The following is a 19751-nucleotide window of genomic DNA, read 5'->3' on the forward strand; positions in this document are numbered from 1 at the left end:
TGCACGCCTTCATTTAATTTCCTGTTGCTGAAATGTTCAAGTTAGGGCTGGACGACATGAAATCCTATTATGGTATTATTGATCAATTACCTTAAAGTCATGAAGATATTGCTTTTACAAAATATTTACTTAATAAGAATCTATTATACAGATTCTTTGATAAATCGAACAAAGGAAAATACTTAAAATGTTAAATCCATCTGGTAATTGCAGAAAATGACATGTTTTACTCTATGGCTGTGTTTAAAACCAGGAAAAAGACAACTGTTAACGATATTCAAAATCTAAGAGATGATATCTAGTCTCATGTCATGATATCTAAACGTTGCCCGGACCTTGTTCAAGTATATTTTCTTCCTGTTCTGTTTTCAAGTTGACCTGCTGAGCACAGAGCTGTCTTTGATCCAGCAGGTAGCATGGGACAGGTTGATATTAGGGATGCCAGCGATTATTCGATTATTCGAATATTCGCTACAGTCTCCATAATCGAATATTATTTTTAAAAATCGATTTTATTTATATATATTATTATTATTATTATTATTTTTTTTTCTGGCTTAGTTTCAACGGTCGAATAATCGATGATTATTCGCCAGGGCTGCCGAATAATCGATTTTGATCATGGTCAGTTTCTGGCAACCCTAGTTGATATGTAATCCATCAATAGAAAACGTAGTGCGTGAATACCAGGAGAGCCCATTTATCTAAACATTGTGGGGTGGTTTCGATCAAACGTTGCTCTAGTGTCATTGTGGACGGGATCATGGTGGTCCGGCAGAAGTCAGTGTTTTTGCAGGCAGGCGCACAAGCATCACAGGAACATCCTGAATCTGCACTCTGCAGGTTTGAAGTCGGAGCCAATCATGCAGTTTGACGCTCTCCCTGCTGGAGCCTGCATATCGTCATCTGAGATATGAAAACACCTTTCCTCTCCTGCATTGTGTGCAGAAATGAAAAGAACCCGATTACAGATTTCAAAATTGCCTCCCGAGCTAGATATCCATCACAATAATGGAGGTGAGCGTGTTCATATCAGATAAAGCGTCATATTCATTCTGCTTCCTGTCAATCACCTGACACCTACAGGAGGCAGCAGCAGCGTCTGTCAGGAAATGATCCTTCAAATGTATATGTCGCCCTTCAAAATGTAATGTCACATCCATGTCTTCCATCTTTTGTTTGTTGAGATAGGGAAAATCCTGATTTAGCTTTTAATTTGACAATATTAAAGAAATGAACGCTTTAAGTCCAGAAGCTATGTGACGTTCACATTGTACTTGGGCACAATGGTGCTTTAGATCTAAATGCTAAAGTCAGCCGGCTTGCAATGCGGTTTAGCAAGTAAAACGTTTGTCCATATTGAATACAAGAAGTCGTCGTAGACTCTGGGAAGGAAGTGAGCAAGACATAAGACAAAAGTAAGACACAAACAACACACAAACCAAACACCATCGTGGTGGAGACCTGTCAATCTCAATGTAGCAGCGCCCAATAGCAGATGCAGCTTTATCGTCTATTTGACTTTCAAAGGGATCATCTTTTACAAGGTGACCATTTAGCTGTAATAAATAGGACTTTAGACTTGCGATCGAAATCATAAACTCATCAACAAAATGATTGCTGGGTTACCAAATCAAGTGAGAAGTCGGCTACATTTCTCCTAGACTTCAGTTAGGTTGAACTCCTTTTCTGCAACCAGTGGAGTTGCCCCCTGCTGGCTATTAGACAATTGCTGTTTTTTAAGTACCGTACTTTTCGGACTATAAGCCGCGACTTTTTTCCCCTTTTGTTGTCCAGCTAACGGCCACTAGGGAACCTCCTAAATCTATGGATTTTACAGGTAAAATTAACCACCTTTAACTCTACGGGCTCTATGACCGGTCCGCGCCCGCCACCTTTAAGGGGCGGGCTCCAGCAGGAAAAGCTGGAGGCCGGAAAAGAGTGAGACAGGTAGCGCCAAAGTGAAAGTGGAACCGAGAGACAGAACGAGAGCAAGACAGACGGACAATTTAGCTGCTGCGGCTTATATGCAGGTGCGCTTTATAGTCCGAAAAGTACGGCACCTGCACCTTAAGGCACCTCCGTACACTTTTGAGACCCAGAAAGTCTACTTAGGCACAACAATGCTTAAAGCCATTTTTTACCATCTTAGCATTGCATGTCGGTATGGTAACATTCAGGGAGGCGATACTAGCAGTGAGAATCTAACTCTGTGTGACACCTGTACTCTTGGTACCGCTTCTTGTTGAATTTTGGACATTTTAGCACCTTGAGAGATATAATGAAATATATTAACATAGACTTTATAGACTAAACTTGTACTGCTCCCCTTTCAAACCTGGCCTCTCATCTGAGACCCTCTGCAGCGAGTGCACAGGAAGCCACTTGGACTGCACTGAGCCTGTAGAAGCCCCCTCATCCTGCCCCACCGCCAGGAGAAACAGCATCTCTCTAACTCTTTCTCAGGCCGATCAAATAATCAGATAATGGTTATTTTGGCCGCCCCGGCATATGGCGGTGGAAGCCCCTTAGATTCCCTTCATCGAATCAAATATTGACATAGTGCTGATGCTGAGCAGATGTGTGATATAAGGAGGACATGGCGTGCAGACCACCGCCTATGCAACCACACAAATGCACTCACAGCAGGAGGTCCCTCCCCAAAAACCTGCAGATTAACCGGAATAATCAGCGTGAGGGCTCTTCAGCTCCCCGAGCCCCAGATTCTCCTCGTGACCCCAGATGTATTTAAAAACTAGAGGCCATTTGAGCCCCCCAAATCTCTCCTCCCACACACAGACTGCTGTTTCTGAATTATTACTGAACAGGCTACAGAACAGCTACTGCTGCTTAAAAGGACAAAAATAACTTTTTCATACAATTTCAAAAAAAGGCAGTGTGCTTACTAAGACAAAATGTGCTTCTTGTTAAGGAATAGTCTTTGATATTTTCACCGTACAATTTTTGCTGCTCCCCATACCTAATTAATTTGGCCCATTGATGATTCAGCGTACACTCAGCTTCTATGTTTTCTGTTTTAATGGATTTCTGTATGGTATGTCTGTACTTTCTCTTGTTCTTTCTCTCGACGTGGAGCTGAAACGACTTGACAGATAACTGATTATTTTTCAGTGATTCGAATAAACAGAACACCAACAAAAATGGTCCTTATTTTGATAATCAGTTAACCATTTAATACTTTTTTGAAACAAAAAAATGCCAAACATTCTCCAGTTCCTGCTTTTCAGTTTGGATTTGCTGCAATTCTGTATCGTATAATTGTAATTTTATAATGACAAACAATCATCAGAATACATTGCCTTGAGCTTTCGGCAATTTGCCACAAATCTAATTTGCACCAAATAATCTGTTGCCTTATAAAAAATAAATGCTATCTTTGCCTTATAAGTCTTTGAAGTTCTTCTTTGTCCAGGTCATTAAATGCAGCAAAAACAGACATATCAAATACACAACAATATTTCACCAACCAAGTGATTTAATTTCCAGAAAACAATGTTAATGGAATATTGAATGATGTTGTTTTTTATATGTAGCCCTAAAATGTTTACTTACATGCAAAAAGCATGTAAGCACGTGCTCATAGTCTCATGTGTGCATGGCCCTTCACCGTCTGTAACGTGACCTCTTTAACATCCTCACATCGGCCTCACAGCCGAAGTGCCTCAGCAGACAGCCACTCAGACTATCTGCTGCTGCACATACCGTCACATCATTTCATCACTAAGGCAAAGTAGGTTAAAGGCAGGCAGCGGCTGGTGAACGCCAACATCTGCATGCTCTGTTATACATCACACTTCCGCTCTGACGGACTCGTGTCGGGCTCACAGAGCGGCGGGGAGGGCGAGCGTGTGGGATTAGCGCCAGCTGGCCTTAACGTGTGTGCTCATGGGCACATGTCTGTCTGTATGTGTGAACCAGATTTTAAAGCAGAGCATGTCTTCAGCATTAGTTAGAGGGATCGGGGGCGGTGGGTTTTAGATTACAGTTTGGATCCAAGAGGAAGTTTCACTCGCCGTCCTGCTTCCTTCCATGCGTCCCATTGTGCTGCAGGGCCAGCAGGTTAACAGGGTTATCTTTCCTTTTTTCTTTTAAAGCTCATCCACTTTAAAGTCCGTTAGAGTCACTAGTTTAAAGCCAGTATATCTGGATAAGTCCTCTCTCACACTCACACAAGTCAGTGAAAACTGGGGCTGCAGCCAGGGTTAAGTGAGCGTGGGATTTCCACTCTGATCTCCATGTGTTGAAGTGCCGTGCATCTGATATAAATACAGCCCTTGAAACATATCTCAATGCATTGAAATTAGTTTTCAACAAATGGCTTCAACATGAATTGATATGTAACCAAAAATAAACAAGAGAAAGTAATCAAAGTGACAGTTTGGTGCAGACGGGTGTGGGTTTGTGCACACGGCATTAGTCTAATGCCACCAAAGCCTCTGGTTTCAGTGGGGGCCCGAGGACAGTTGTTAGTTTTGGGTGTGAAGAGCAGCAGGGGATTTATTCCTGAAAGTAGATTTTGAGGGATTTTGTTTTTGATGAGGGGGGAAATGAACAGAGCCGCTTGTTCTGTGGTGCACATGTTGGAGTTTAAACCCTCTCAACCCACCGCTTGATCACGTGGATTTCTGAGCTTCATATTTATCTTAGAAGTCACAGAGGTTCAAATGGGCTTGACGTCTATATTTTTGCACGCACATATTCAAATATGCTCCTCATCAGCTACAGCTACCCCCACTACAGATGATCTGACCCTGACTAGGTTTACTACGAAGCAATGACTCATGCCATAAATGATTTTATTGGATTACAACTCAAGCGTGGCTGTGTTTGGTTTGAGGTAACAACCAGCCCCACGACGCCCTTGTTGCTTTCTAAAGACACTAAACTAATTTCCTAAATGAGTCGTATAGGTCAAAGGGGGAGGTGTGTTAATAATGGAATTGATGGACCACCTCTGTAGAAACCCCCCACCACTAAACAAGATTATCTTCTGGAGCAGAGACCTTAGCACTGGGTTCACTGTTATCAAATGTGTCGTTTGAAAGACATATATTACAGTAATACAGTCAGAGAGACCCAGATTGGAGGATATTGGCAATGCTTCTCCATTAATGGGGGGGTGCTTTCATTAAAGGAAGCATCCTCTGCTTTTCATTTGATTTGTAATGAATCAAGATTGCAATCCTGCACATTGTTGCAGCCACTGGAGATCTCCATTAGCTAATGCACGGCCTCAGGCTAATGGAAAACATGGAGCTTTCGGCCGATCACTCATCATCTTCCTCTGAGCAAGATGTTCGATAAGACAAAGGAGAATCCCGATGTTAGGGCTGTTAATATTGATTTATTCTCTTGCCATTGTTGATCAATCTGCTGATTATTATTGACTGGTTTGGTCTAGTGAACATATAAAAAGCCTTTCACAAATTAACATATTCATATTCATGTTCTGCCAGGATATGAAGTATTTTTACATTAATAGACGGGATTTAATGTACTTTCAATAGTCATGCACCAAGCAAGCCTACAAATAGTGGTGTTTTGAGCTTAATGCTATGCTAATTTATTATAATTGCAAAGCTAACATAGTGATGTTTAGCACTGTCTTAGTTTAGTCCGTTAGCGTTCTAACATTTGCTAATTTGCACTCAACGTTAATTTTATGTGTCAAATGCCTATTTCTCAGTTTTAGTATTTGAACAATGAACAACCTTTTAGAAGTTTAATATGTTGACCTTTTAATTACAGTGTCTTCTTAGTTATCTTTAAACCAGCAAACCAAAGTGATAAAATACATTAATTCTCCCAAGGCTTCGTCAAAATGTCAAACAATTTGTCATTTAAATCTTAATGGCCTCATTAACCCGGTGCGTTTAAATAAATAATTTGACATTTTGGGAAATACCCTTATTCTCTTTCTTGCCAAGAGTCCCATGAGAAAATTACGTTGCTTAATGTAAAGCTACTGTCAGCGGACGGTTAGCTTAGCATAAAGACTGGAAGCAGAGAGAAATGGCTACCCTGAACTCAGATCTTTTACTTGAGGAATACTGCATCTGTCAAACTAAATGTTGTACAAAATATATAACATCCTGAAAGTTAAGCTTTAGAGGTGCTGCTAGTATTTTTTTTAACCTTCAGTCAGATCCAGGCTAGCTATTTCCGCATTTTCAATCTCTTTGCTAAGCTAACCTAAGCTAACAGTCAGCTGGCTCTAGCCTTATATGAACTGGCCAAATATAAGAGTATTGTCTATCTTCTTCTATAATTCTTAGCAAGAAAAGTAATAAGAGTATTTCCCACAATGTTGAACTGTTGCTTTGAGCGTTAAGAGCAACAATGCATCTTTACCTCGAGCTTAAGAATCAAACGACCCTGGAGTACAGACGCTGTATTCCTCGAGCAGAAGAATCAAGAAACTTATTTTAGAGTATTAATTAGATTTAAAGTCAGATTCACAGCTCTCACAGTTGCATAATGTAAGTAGCTGGAGGTCAGCAATGCTAATTATCATCTTTATTGTCATAGTCTCAGCATTTAAATCCCCCCACTGGTGTATTAAAACCACATGAAGGAAATCCCTCTGCTGTTTCTCCTGCTGTTACCTGCCCCTCATCACGGTGCTTCAGGATTACATAGCAAGGTTAGGAAGTGCCTTTTGTCTCAGATTCAATGTGAATATATATACTCCACTCCCTTGTATTCAACTATTGTACAAGATATTGAATTAAAACTGGGTTGAATGCTTCCTCTTGAGCCCAGTGACCTTGTTTTACCGTAATTGCCGCTGCTCTCCGCCTGCGAGGTAGAATAACAAGTGTTGTTTTTTTTCATCTGTATTTCTCTCCTTCGACAACATGTAGGCACAAAGCTCAGACTGTGATATTAGATGTGCCATTTTCCCGTTGAGAGATTTGAGTTATCTGCCTCTAAGCTGGCTTAATGAAGCAAGATCGTACAGGAGAAATAATGTGTGCGTGGGGGGTGAGAATAGGAGAGAGGAGTGGGATAAAAAGATTGAAAAAGAAGATTGAGACAGAAAGATGTGAGTGAAGAAGAGGAGGGAGGAACATCGAACATCCTCCCCTCTTTTTTTTGTATGCCTGCAGCTCGGAAAACCCTCAATGTCGGGGAATCGGGGTCGTAGGCCGTGTTAAATGAGCAAATTCACTTTTAATGAAAGAGCGCTTAATCTGGATTGGTTTTATTAATAGAATATTCCCCCGGGGCCAAGTGGAGACGGAGGGGCAAAACACTTTCAAGTGGAATAATTAAGACCCTTCTCACTTCCTCTTGTTAATTAAGACGATCATGCAGGCTCTGGATATGATGCTGCGGCTGAACAGGCAGAAACAGGCAGCAGCAGTCACTCTCCCGCACGAGGAGGATGAATCTCCTTACGATGTTCCATTCCTGGTTGTGAATTCTTCTGCTATTAGATTGGAATGTCCTCCAGTTTTCTCTCATCTGCAGGGCGCTGTGAGTGATGCAAGCTGTGTACAAAATGAGAGTTAAAGTGTGCTGTGTTTCCTCCATCGTGTGTTTCAGTTCCTGAGGATCTGTCCCCGGAGGAGAGGGATGAGCTGTCAAACATCCGGCGCAGGAAGAGAGAGCTGCTCGATGATATTGAGGTGTGTGTTTGTGCACGTATGAGCACTATATATACAGGTTGCATTTCAGCTTCAGTTCATTAGTAGTGCACTGCAACTTTGGTTATTGTTAGTTAGTTATTTATGAACTTTGATGGCTCTCGACTGCTGCACGGAAGAAGTATTTGCATGCTCTATCTATGTAATGCAAATGAACTTCCAGTACATCATTGCACTCTCAATTTGATTACAGACAGTAATGCACTTCCCTCTACTAACTGTACAGTGCATGTTCTGTCCTGTTCATGCCTTAATGCTTTTGTCTCTGTATTTTATCCGGTTTTTATTGAAATACTGTCTCGCTCTTTTCTCTCAGAGGTTGAAGTTTGAGATAGCAGAAGTCATGACGGAGATCGAGCAGCTGACGTGTGTCGGAGAAAGGTGAGTAACTCAATGTGCATATGGGGTCGAATCTCTAAAATATCGCTATAACAGAGCAGGTATTTTCAAGCACATAGTAGCTATATGTATACTGAAGTTATTGAGAAATAAAACGGAACATCATAAGTGTAGTAGAAGAAAAATGCAGGCAGGAAAGATGTTGCCTCATCTACCTGTTTTTATGTATAGATTTGTATTTAACATTTATACTCTTGTGTTCCAGTAAAACAACCCAGAGAAACAAGCAGATTGCCATGGGCAGGAAGAAATTCAACATGGATCCAAAGAAGGTAATGCCTCATGTTTTCATCATCCTCCGAAGTCTCTGTAGCCTTGAAAAGGAATGACTTTCTTATAGTCTGAAGAGAGATCCATTTTCCATCGTCCGTCCTCAGTCGAGATGAACAGCCGTCCCGTTTTGTTCCTCTCCAGGGAATCCAGTTCCTGCTGGAGAACGACCTCCTCCAGCACACCCCCGAAGAAGTCTCCCAGTTCCTCTACAAAGGAGAAGGCCTCAACAAGACGGTCATCGGAGACTACCTGGGCGAGCGGTGAGACAGAACATTAATCAGGCGGCAGGAGAACGTCCTCCTCACATGAGGGTTATTCACCCTTTGTGGTTAGAGGAGAAAACGATTACATTTGCTGCTGTGAACACACACGCTTTTTAACATGAATCTGATTAATTCTGGTGATGTATTTAACAGCAGGACCTGTTTTGTAAGGATCCCTCAAAGTTTGATTTTACTGCGGATCCTACAGAATAAGATCTGGGTAGTTAGAGTTTTAATATCTGCTCTGCCTGAATAAAATAGTCAGCAGAAAAAATGTCGAATTCTTTGATTGACAGATGATCTTTGAGAAGTGTAGAGAGAAAATGGCAGCGAGCAATTAACACCCAAAATGTCATAGAACAAAACAATTATAATTTAAACATTTCCAAGGCAGGCCATTTAATTGTTTTATATTTGTGAGTAAAATATAATATATTTGACTTAGTTGTACCAAATGTTACAGTCTTTGTATAAAGGTCTTAGTGAGAGAGGAGATGGATTAACAATATACATAACTATTTTTGTAATTAATTATGAATTATATATATTAATAGAAACATTGAGAAAAACTCTTTAGGACAAAAAATGTAATTGAAGTCAGATTTTTCTCTAAGTAGGTTTTCCCATACAAGCTATGACTATGGTCAATAATGATGCAATATACCGAAATACAGTTATAGAAATTAAGATTCAAAGTTAAATCAAATGTAAAAAATATATATAAACTATTGTAAATCCCCCAAAACTAAAAACCAACATTTAAAACATACAAAAAAGCAATAAAAAGATAAAATAAATATGTGTAGTTTATCCGAATTTAACAGTGAAAGAGCTGTGAAGTATTCAAATCATCTTATGAAGAGGATCCTGTTTAAAGCAGCACAGTCTGAAGTCTTCATACGTAGGAAATCACATCAACTACAGTCTTAATTATCTTACATTAGCACAGAAACAAAGCACAATGTGAGTCAGTCGTCGGGGGCTCTGGGGACTCTTCATGTTGGCGGTGGGCTTTACTCACGGGGGATCATCAAAGAGCCCACCTACCCTGTGGAAATCACACTAAACGCAGGCGGAGGGTTTACACGCAGTAATTATCACTAATTGAGCTTATGCAGGGAGCAGAACCTATCATTACATGCTGAGCAGAGAGGGGGAGGAGGAGGGGGGAGATGCAGAGAGGACAGATGGGGGAGATGCAGGATAAGCAGGTGATTGGCTCCCAAATGACGCCACTAGATCTTATCACTACATGTCACTTGTTAGACGCTTTTATCCAAAGCGACTTACATACTCAATACTGTGGGCAATTTGGAGTGAAATGTCTCAGGGACACAACGACATGCTGACTGCAGTGGGGTTTGAACCTGTGACCCCCTGATCCCAACACCAACGCACAACCCACTGCTCCACACGCCTCTATCTTATTGTTCCTTAAACTGAGACACCAATAAATGCAATTTCATTTTTGCAAATGACAAACCACATTCAGGTCTCTTTTTAATAAATGTACCTATAGAAATAAACCCATGCAACCCTCGTCGGACAGGATTCATTTGATCTGGCTGCAGATGACAGTGTAGGGTAGAAGAAATCCCCCGAGTCATCGTCCAAGTGATCCAAGACCGTTATTGCGAAACATGTTTTTGTTTTGCTTCTCGTAAACCAACGCTGTTTTTGATGTCGCTCCACAAAAAGTCTAAAAATGTCCTGGCTTCATTTGTACAATAAACCACAGAAAGAGGATGTAGGCTCAGGATTATGGCCCCTCATGTGTTGTACACGATCAGAGAAGCTGTGACCGCAGCCCGAGAGCAGCTGTGGACTGAGAAAACCCTCCAAAAGCCAAACAAACCTCTGACAAAAAGGAGCCTGTGTGGGTTTTGTGTTTTAGCTGTTTTTCATCAGTCAAACGCACCGTTTCCTCGCCTCAGGGGGGAGAAATACTCAGCATCAGCCAGCTGTTTAAATTGCTTCCAGACTCCACGCTCAGCGCCCGGTATGAATAAAAGCACAAACATGACAGGAATGCTGGGAAACGCGAATCCAGGTTGAGAAATGCTTTCACGGAGGAAATCTGGTTTTCGTCGCCCTTTCCTCTGGGTTCGCCTATTGTCCAGAGTTATGTTGCATCTTTTCTGGAGGATATTTGAAAGAATGGCTATTGGAAATCTGATTTTTTTCATCTGTATTTTCTCCTAACAGGGAGGACTTCAACCTCAAGGTGCTGTCGGCTTTTGTGGAGCTGCATGAGTTCGCAGACCTCAATCTGGTCCAAGCACTAAGGTCAGCACAACTCTAAAAACTAAGAAAAGTTGTATGCACCCTAGCATCACAAATACAAATCCCATTCTCTCCTCCATTTGTAGGCAGTTTCTGTGGAGTTTCCGTCTGCCAGGCGAAGCCCAGAAGATTGACCGTATGATGGAGGCGTTTGCAGCGCGGTACTGCCAGTGCAACCCGGGGGTCTTCCAGTCCACAGGTCAGAGTCAGAGTCTGTTGAGTAGATCATTGTTCACCAAACCTTTCATGTGAGACGATTGCCCCAAAGGCCCTTTGGATCAGCTCCAGAGCCCCCTTCACTAACATCAACTGTCTTTTCAATTGATCTTAAACAGGATGTTGTTAAACACTTTAATTATATACACATGCATATCATATTTATTGGAGGAAGTCAGTCTTGAGGTCGGCTTTTCACTTTTGCATTCGTTCGGTTGCATTCTTTTTTAACCAACTGTTTATTTTACTATTTGAAGCATTTATTATATCACCTGTTTGCTAACTCTTTTTTTTTTACTTTGTTGTGTTTTCCAATCCATTTAAAAAAAATATTTAGCTTACTATTTTTAGGGCTGTACCCCGTCGTTGGCCCACTATTCGGTTTTCAATTTCATTATTCGTTGTTTTTCCGTTTTTTTTGGCAGCCGCAGTTGAAATCTCCAATATCAACGTAAGAGCTTGTGCCTCTTCGGAGGGTGCCAACACTTAACCATAAACTTGATCGTTTACTTTCTCCGTCTTTATATGTAAGATATGACTTTTCTCCGTCATATGACTGTCACGTTGTTTCCATAGCAACAACAACTTCCTGTCAACAGCGCTAACTCTCCTTCAAAATAAAAGCATGTCCATACAAAATAGGAAGCCAAGCTAAATTACACTTAAGACATATATACAACTGCAACGAAAGTAACTAACACAATATCCTTTTCAATCTCCAAGAACATAAATTGGGTTATTTACATGAACAAATAACTATAAAACAACAATACTGTAGAATAACAAAATGAATGCCACGAATAAACCGAAATACACGTGTTTTCGTGCGGGCGCGTGTCGAATATCCGAATAGTCGCTGCTGATTACTACCGAATATCCGGAGCCCGAAAAATGGTATACGGGACAGCCCTACTATTTTTTAATCTTAGCTAACCATTTCATCTATTACTCTCCGTTTAGACTTCTCTGCTTTCTTGCGACCGAGTTCTATTAACTCTTAATCCCAACAGTGTTGATGTTACAGCTGCATTTATTCTTTTTTAATCAAATTGCAAGCCGTTTAAAACAAGTTGGATTTAGTTAATTGTCTATGTTGTTGCAAAAGTTGCCCCTGTGACACAACAGAGCAGAGTGTGAACTCAATATGTTGGACCATGTCAATGCACTGAACATCAGTTTACCCTAATGTGCCAACAGAAGAATTGCCTGAGGGTCCAGGATACATTGAGCATCAGCCTTTTTTTAAAATGCATTTGATTCATTAAGCCATGAGAGTTACTGTAACTAGAGCTCAATGAGGATCAACCAGATTACAGTAACTTCAGATCACAGGATCGATGCAGCAGAAGAGTAAACAAGCAGCAACAAACAAGAGACATCCATTATTCATAGCGGCTCAATGTGGCTGAGTGATGCGTGTTCTTGTGATAAACAAAGAGTACAACTACAACAGGCTGTAAATAATTAAAGGGTGCATGTCGTGCCGTGGAGGGAAGCCTGCCAGATTTGTTAATTCCATGCTCAAAGTAAAAACAAATCAAATGCTTTTAAATCAAATGTAATATTGTACAAAGCTTTTTAGAGATGTGATGTTCTCCAGAGAATAAATTGTATGTGACCCGCTCTATCGAAATCAGTCGGAAGTCGCTACGGCTCATTTCAAAATAAACGTGGATTTGCGTAAAAAAAATGTTTTACGGGGTTCGGGTGTTTTGTTTGATTTTAAATAATCAAAGTCTTGGCTTTCAGAATATGACACTTTTATTTCCAAAATCACACGATAAATACATGTTCGAAGCTTGTAAAGGGACGAAGACAGCTCTCACTCGCCACTCTGCTGTTCCGCAGCGCCGCCCCCCCCCTCCCTCCGCTGACATTATAAATGTAAGGCGTATAGTAATCATAGATAACACAGCAGGTTCCGTTACAGTTCGTTTTCATCTGATTTCAAATAAACAAAGTCTTGGCTTTCAGAATATTAAACTTGTTTCGGCAAATTCAGATGATAAATACAGCTTTGAAGCTTCGGCATGATTACAAACGGAGAACGGAGTAACTTGACGTCACTGCAGGCAGAACAACAGCCGGTGTTTCTCGTGAGTGTTTTCCCCGGGAAAGAAACACAACACACACAAATGCAAAAATACATAAACACACACACACACACACACACACACACACACACTCATACTACTTTGATAATTTGCTCCGCTAATAATCAATCAGATCGATGGATTCCAGAGAAGAGAGAAAACTTTGAATAAACAATAAAATAGAAAAAGTAAAAAATGAAATATATGTATAGCATATAATGCATTATTAGGTGTTATATATTATTAATGATATAAATACTGAAAATGGTTTCAAACTATTTTCCGAAAAAGGTAGACGATAGTAGTTTAACATATGTCATATGGGAATATCATATGTTTTATATGTAGAAAAGTAACTATCGTAGAGGAAAACTACAATAATGTCAAATATAACTTGGATAAGGTAATCGAGTGAATATGCTCAGTAGCATTCCACCACTGGTATTCAGTCACGTATGCGTGAAGCCATTTTAAAACAAAATGATCTTTAATCACTGATGGAAAAGAGCAACCCGTCTCTCTCTCTCTTCCTCGTGCTCGGCTAGTTTCTGATTACGCTGACATTCCTCTCGCAGTTAGCAGCACCTCTTGCCCCGCATTACACACTGTGTGCATAGCTCTTCTATTTTTTAGAAAGAATGTGTGTGTGCAGGCAGACAATAGGCAGCGTGGAGCAAAGTGTGTCAGGGAGAGCAGACAGACAGAGGGGAATGAATGATTCATTTACAGGCAGCCAGTGGCCCGTGTGTCTGAACGTTAACTCACAGACGAGAGACTCAAGCCCTGCCTGCCCCCCATTCCATCTCACTATACTGTACTTCCCTCTAACACGCACACACACACACACACACACACACACACACACACACACACAAATAACACACACAAATAAAAAAATTAACTAGTTTCCAGAGTCGAGGCAACAGACGTTGCTCTGTCTGTATCCGTCTCGTCCCTACCAGCAACTGAGGAAAATTCTTTCAAATGAATATCATAATATGTAAATGTATAATAGCGATATAAGAAACGGCTATATGTGTAAGAAGCTGAAGTGCAATACGCTTGGCCAATCAATTTGTTTTCCCCTAAGACAGTGTTTCTCAAACAAAACACTCGCGGACCACCTAACTCCACAAATATCCAAAAGCACATCGTTTTTCTAGAACAGATTCCAAATCGCGTGAACATGGTACAAACAAGTGGCAACATGTGTGGCGAAGGTGTTGCGCTGGGCTATATCATGCAATCGAAAGTGAAACTTAAGCTCGCTCCATTGCGGAGATATTCCCACGAGAGTGCGGAAAATTTAAATGTATTTATTTATTTCAAATGTGAAATGTTACCAATATACTCACGGACCACTAGGGGGCGCTCACGGACCACCGGTGGTCCGCGGACCACACTTTGAGAAGCACTGCCCTAAGACCTTTCATTTGCAGTATTCACAGTATTTGTAATTTGTTATTATTACATTTGACTATGAAATTATTACATTTCTCCCAAATCGCAACATTTTTAAGGTTGTTCCTCCAAGGCTTTTTAGATTGCAGATGTCTTAAATTGCGAGCTTTAACCGGTGGCCAATACATCTGTGTATCGCTAGTAAAGAAATACATTAATACACAAAATAACACTGTATGCTGATGACATCCTGTTATATGTACTTGAACCTGAAGCCTCAGATAAAACAAAAATGGTGGGCTCCCTAATGAAGAAGGTTAATATCCCCCAAAGAAAATGTGACTTGAATGATCTATTATGTGTTATTGATTTGATTCCCTTTCTGTTGCTCTCAGATACCTGCTACGTCCTGTCCTTTGCCATCATCATGCTGAACACCAGCCTCCACAACCCCAACGTCAGAGACAAGCCCCCCGTGGAGCGCTTCATCTCCATGAACAGAGGCATCAACGAGGGGGGGGATCTGCCCGAGGAGCTTCTCAGGGTGAGGACTCGTCCGTAACGTGTGTGTGTGACGATTTACCTCTGTGATCTCTCGGTCACGCCTACTACAAACGAGCAAGGCACTTCTAACACTGTTCGGCCTTTCGACGAATAACTTCCTTCCCCCGTCTGCAGAACCTTTACGACAGCATCAAAAACGAGCCCTTCAAAATCCCAGAGGATGACGGGAACGATCTCACGCACACGTTCTTCAACCCCGACAGAGAGGGCTGGCTCTTAAAGCTCGGTATGTGCATTTTAAGTCATCTTAATGAAGCGTTGATTTGATAAGCAGTGTCCTTCGTTTCTCTGGCGATGAGTGTTTGTGTTGTTGTGGGTTTATTGTTTATGTTGGGTTTTCCAGTGCACATGTTAGAGGTTGACAGTTTAGGCATAAATGGCTGACAAAAGCTGATTCCTACGATATCTCTTGACTTTTGTCATTTCAGTAGAATGAGTTTCTGCTCTTGCCGCTAATTTTGCCCGAAAAAAAGGAGCTTTCTTACGCAACTGCAAAGTGTTTTGTTTCTTTCCTCGTCCTTCATCTTGTGTCCTCTCCTCTTTGCACGCATGCCTCTTTTTTTTAATTAAACTTCGTATCTCTGGCATTGTTGTTGTGTCTTTCTGAAAAATCCTTTTATGTGTCTTTTTGCTCCTCCCTTTCTCTAACCTTTCACACTTTCGTTCTGTTCTCTCATTATGTTCTGTGATGGATGTTCCTTCTTAAAAATCTGTATTAGGAGGTAGGTAACGCTCCTTCCTCCCTCCTTCGGATTCATCACAGGTTGCCCTCACACTGGCATTGGCTGCCATTATCTCCTTAGCACACAGGACATGCTACCCGCCTCATTTAATTGGCTTATTGAATCAGAGCTGTCATTGGGCAAACGAGGTGATGCGTTATCTCATTCAAAGGCAGGGCGAGTTGGAGGTCAGTGATCTCGCTCATTGTGCATGGGGATCGTTTGTAGCTCTGGAGGAGGCTGGATGACGCAGAGGGCTCGTCTCAGATGGTGCACTCACAATATACGCACAATTGAAATGTTTAATCCTTTCATAAAAGATAACTGTTGACCTCATCAAACCACAGTGCCACTCGCCACTTCCCCTTTATTGTCCTGCCGTTTTTCACAGAAAACATCAAATGTATAGATAATAAAGGAAACGCTCGATACAAAACATTGGTAATCATGCACTATTGGAACAAATACACATTAAATAAAGTTTGTACTTACTTTTGTACGTGGAGATTAAGGTGAACACATCTTTATTCTTCTCTAAACTCATGTATTTACGTTAGATGTGTTGCATGCAGTTTGATAATGCAGTGTACAACTTTAGGCTACTGGAAATGACTTTAACTCCCACTTTACTTCCATATTGGCCAAGACTTTAAAAGTCAGTGCTTAATCGGCTTTTGTTGAAAATTCAGAGTAAATTGGTAAACAACACAATAGAACACATATCTATGCAGTAATTATAAAGTTACTGCTAGCTTAGCTTAGCAAAATTATTTTGAAAAAGTGGAAAACAGCTAGCATTGGTCAGTCTTAATATGAATATCCACCTTTCTGCACCTCACTTACTAACTGTAACGTTACTAGCTGCTTCCCCATGTTTCCAGTATTTATGCTACGCTAAGCTAACCGTGCTGTTGGCTGTAATGCTAGCTTAATATTTCAACAGTCTCACGGCATTTCGTGTTATAATCACGAAATTATTCTATTGATTTGCGTTCTCCAACACATTTCCGCCATTTTTTTTCGTGTCACACGATTTTAAAAGCAATGTAAATAATAACAAATTAGAAGGAAAAACAGATTTTAAAAAAAAATACAGATTTCAGTATTCTGACACAGAACGATTTTAGAAGCAATGCATTTCTATTGGTAGTATGTTTCGTGCCTGTACCAAATAATAACAAATTAGAAGGAAAAAAAGATTTTTTTAAATACAGATTCAGTATTATATATATATATATATTATTATTCAGTATTATAGTATTCAGTACAGTATTCTGAGGCTCTGAGCCCCATTTATTTTCCTTGCGGACGGCAAAAAAAACTCCGACATTTACAGGGTAAGATATTGAGTAAGAAAACGTTTTTATGAACCACACAGCTTCTGGCATTCCAAGACCCGATGAACACGAATCAATAGATTACATTAATTTCGTGACTATAACACGAAATGCCGTGAGACTGCGTTGTATATTTAGCATACAGGTATGAGAGTGGTATCAAACTTCTCGGCTATCTTTTGGCAAGAAAGTGAAATATTTTACCCAAAATGTTTTACTTTTCTTAATAGCTGTAGAGGTACAACATGTTACATTAGAACATTTTAAGCATTAGCAAGTGATCCAAACAACTACATTAAGTTATTTGTTTCAAACTTCTGCATGCTTTAGCAGCTTTTTCCAAGAAGCGCTAACATGCATTACTTCGACATAAAATATGTTTGCTTCCTCCTATATTCAAGCAAACACCCAGCGCTCACTTCATCCTCTGTACCATTAGAGACAGCCCTGCGCGTCACACAGCTTCTGCTTAGCGAGCACACACGCTAAGCTTTAGTGAATGGGCCTCAGTTCACCCACGCTAATGCTGCTTCTCCTCTTTGTCTACAGACCCCTGTCTTTCTCATTTGCTCTCTATCCCACCAGCTGCACTAGCCACAACATGTTATCTTCAATTTCTCCCCACTAGCAGATCCCACGCTAATTTTACCTCCATCATAGGAGTCCCTGCTTAATAAGACGTTACTTTTTTGTTGTTTGAATGAAGCTGGCCTGCTCTGATGTTTAATACAACATTTCTGCACTGCTAATATCAGGCTGTGAAGCTCCATAAGCGCTCATTACACTACATTACTAACCAGGACTGAGCCTGCTGCTTTGCCTGTATCCATCATCATCCAGTAGGAACGGCATGTCATAAAATACTGATATCTAGACATATATTTCACAAGGCCTGCTAGACAGCACCTCTGTGGGTTAAAACTAGCCAAGTAATCTGGGGCAAAATAAAGAGAAAAGCACGTTTTCATGTCCTCCTATCACAGTCAAAGCATTTTAAATGGACAAAACTGTCAAAAATACCAATTATTAATATTAAGTTAAGATAAATGACTTGTCAGTGTGCAGTATTTTAGCTGTGTTCGATGCAAAAACTCCAGAAAATACAATTTTGACCAAATGACACTAGTTGGAATCTTTTATATCCTGTTCATTAATACAAATAATGAAAATTGAGTCAATACTTTTAGCCCTCTTGCATTTGTGCACATTTATTTTTCACTCCCTTGTCCTTGTCCCTTGTCCTTGTCCCTTGTCCTTGTCCCTTGTCATGATTTGAGGATTAAATTAAATATATGGCTAAATGGGATAAACGGCTCTAATGGTTGACTGTAGCAGAATCAAACTTTAATTGTATACTGAACAAAAGTAGAGCATATTTCACATCCTCAATCCATTTCAGTGCGTAAAATGCAGCGGTATGCATCTCCAGTAAACATTGCTCATTAATAATGTACTATAGATGTTGGGTTTTTACTCCAGCTTGCCGTATAGAGCGGAAATCTGGGTCAAGTGAACATTACGTATTGATTACATCAGTAACGGCTGCGTTGTGCTCACTCTGTGAAGTCAGCAAACATGTTATTATTGTGCAGACTGAACATTGTTTTCTTTGGATTACATAGGTAAATGGCATCACTGATGGTGTAATTACCAGACAATCCAGTAATCCCAATAATCTACTTTTATCTGAGGCAGATGGAGAGGGTGTCACTGCTACTCTCAGATGTTTTCACATGTTACGAATCCAAACACCCTCTCTGGAACAATCGTGCTTCTGTCTTTGCTTTTTATAATATTAAAATATCAGACTTTTCTCAAACCAAGCTCCTCAAATCTGTCAGTCTGGTCAAACAAGTTGAATGCACTCCTGCCAAAGCTTTCACATGTATGTGGCGTGTACATGTCTTGGTTTTCTCTGTAAGGTAGCAGCGTGTTGAACAGTTGCCCTCAGGCATGCGTCCCTAGAGACGGGGAGGGGGTGCTGCAGGGAGTATCCAGCCTCCTGATTGAGTCTAATAATGCAGAGAGCTGATGATCAGAGCCAGATGTGGCGCGTGGAGCGGAGGTCTGCTGCAGGTTAGCCTCCACATGCACAAACACCGTCGCCCCTTCAGGTTGAACTAAAATAGTGTGTGTTTTTCTTTGCAGGCGGCAGGGTGAAGACGTGGAAGAGACGGTGGTTCATCCTGACCGACAACTGCCTCTATTACTTTGAGTACACGACAGTAAGTAGGCAGAATAGTGTGGTTTAATGTGTGTCAGAATGTAAGCACAACACCAGTGGTATACGTTACACACTTCTCTACACAGCCAGTAATATCGTATGGTAACGTATTACTTCCAAATGAAAGTAATACCTATGTGAAAGGAAGTTGCCCAACACTTGATACTATTTTGAAACTCCATCTGGGTTTTTCTGTTTATAACACCAATATTTATTAAATTACTTAAAATAATATAATAAACATATTTGATTAGAGTACATTTTAAAGGAATAATTCAACATCTTTGCCGAGAGTTATATTACATG

The 19751-nt window shown here is 40.6% G+C and overlaps 1 protein-coding gene across 1 annotated transcript in view; it reads left to right on the forward strand.

The window, feature by feature from the left end:
- The window catches only part of cyth3a (cytohesin 3a), a 32372-nt gene that overhangs the window by 6497 nt on the left and 6124 nt on the right, over positions 1 to 19751 (forward strand). Inside the window, exons 2-10 of the mRNA XM_034106678.2 lie at positions 7570 to 7652; positions 7987 to 8051; positions 8275 to 8341; positions 8484 to 8602; positions 10811 to 10891; positions 10975 to 11087; positions 14994 to 15142; positions 15277 to 15388; positions 19370 to 19446. Coding sequence (XP_033962569.1) covers positions 7570 to 7652; positions 7987 to 8051; positions 8275 to 8341; positions 8484 to 8602; positions 10811 to 10891; positions 10975 to 11087; positions 14994 to 15142; positions 15277 to 15388; positions 19370 to 19446 — 866 coding nt within the window. The remainder of the gene's footprint in view (positions 1 to 7569; positions 7653 to 7986; positions 8052 to 8274; positions 8342 to 8483; positions 8603 to 10810; positions 10892 to 10974; positions 11088 to 14993; positions 15143 to 15276; positions 15389 to 19369; positions 19447 to 19751) is intronic.

This window comes from Pseudochaenichthys georgianus, chromosome 19, assembly GCF_902827115.2.
Source record: "Pseudochaenichthys georgianus chromosome 19, fPseGeo1.2, whole genome shotgun sequence".
NCBI lineage: Eukaryota > Metazoa > Chordata > Actinopteri > Perciformes > Channichthyidae > Pseudochaenichthys > Pseudochaenichthys georgianus.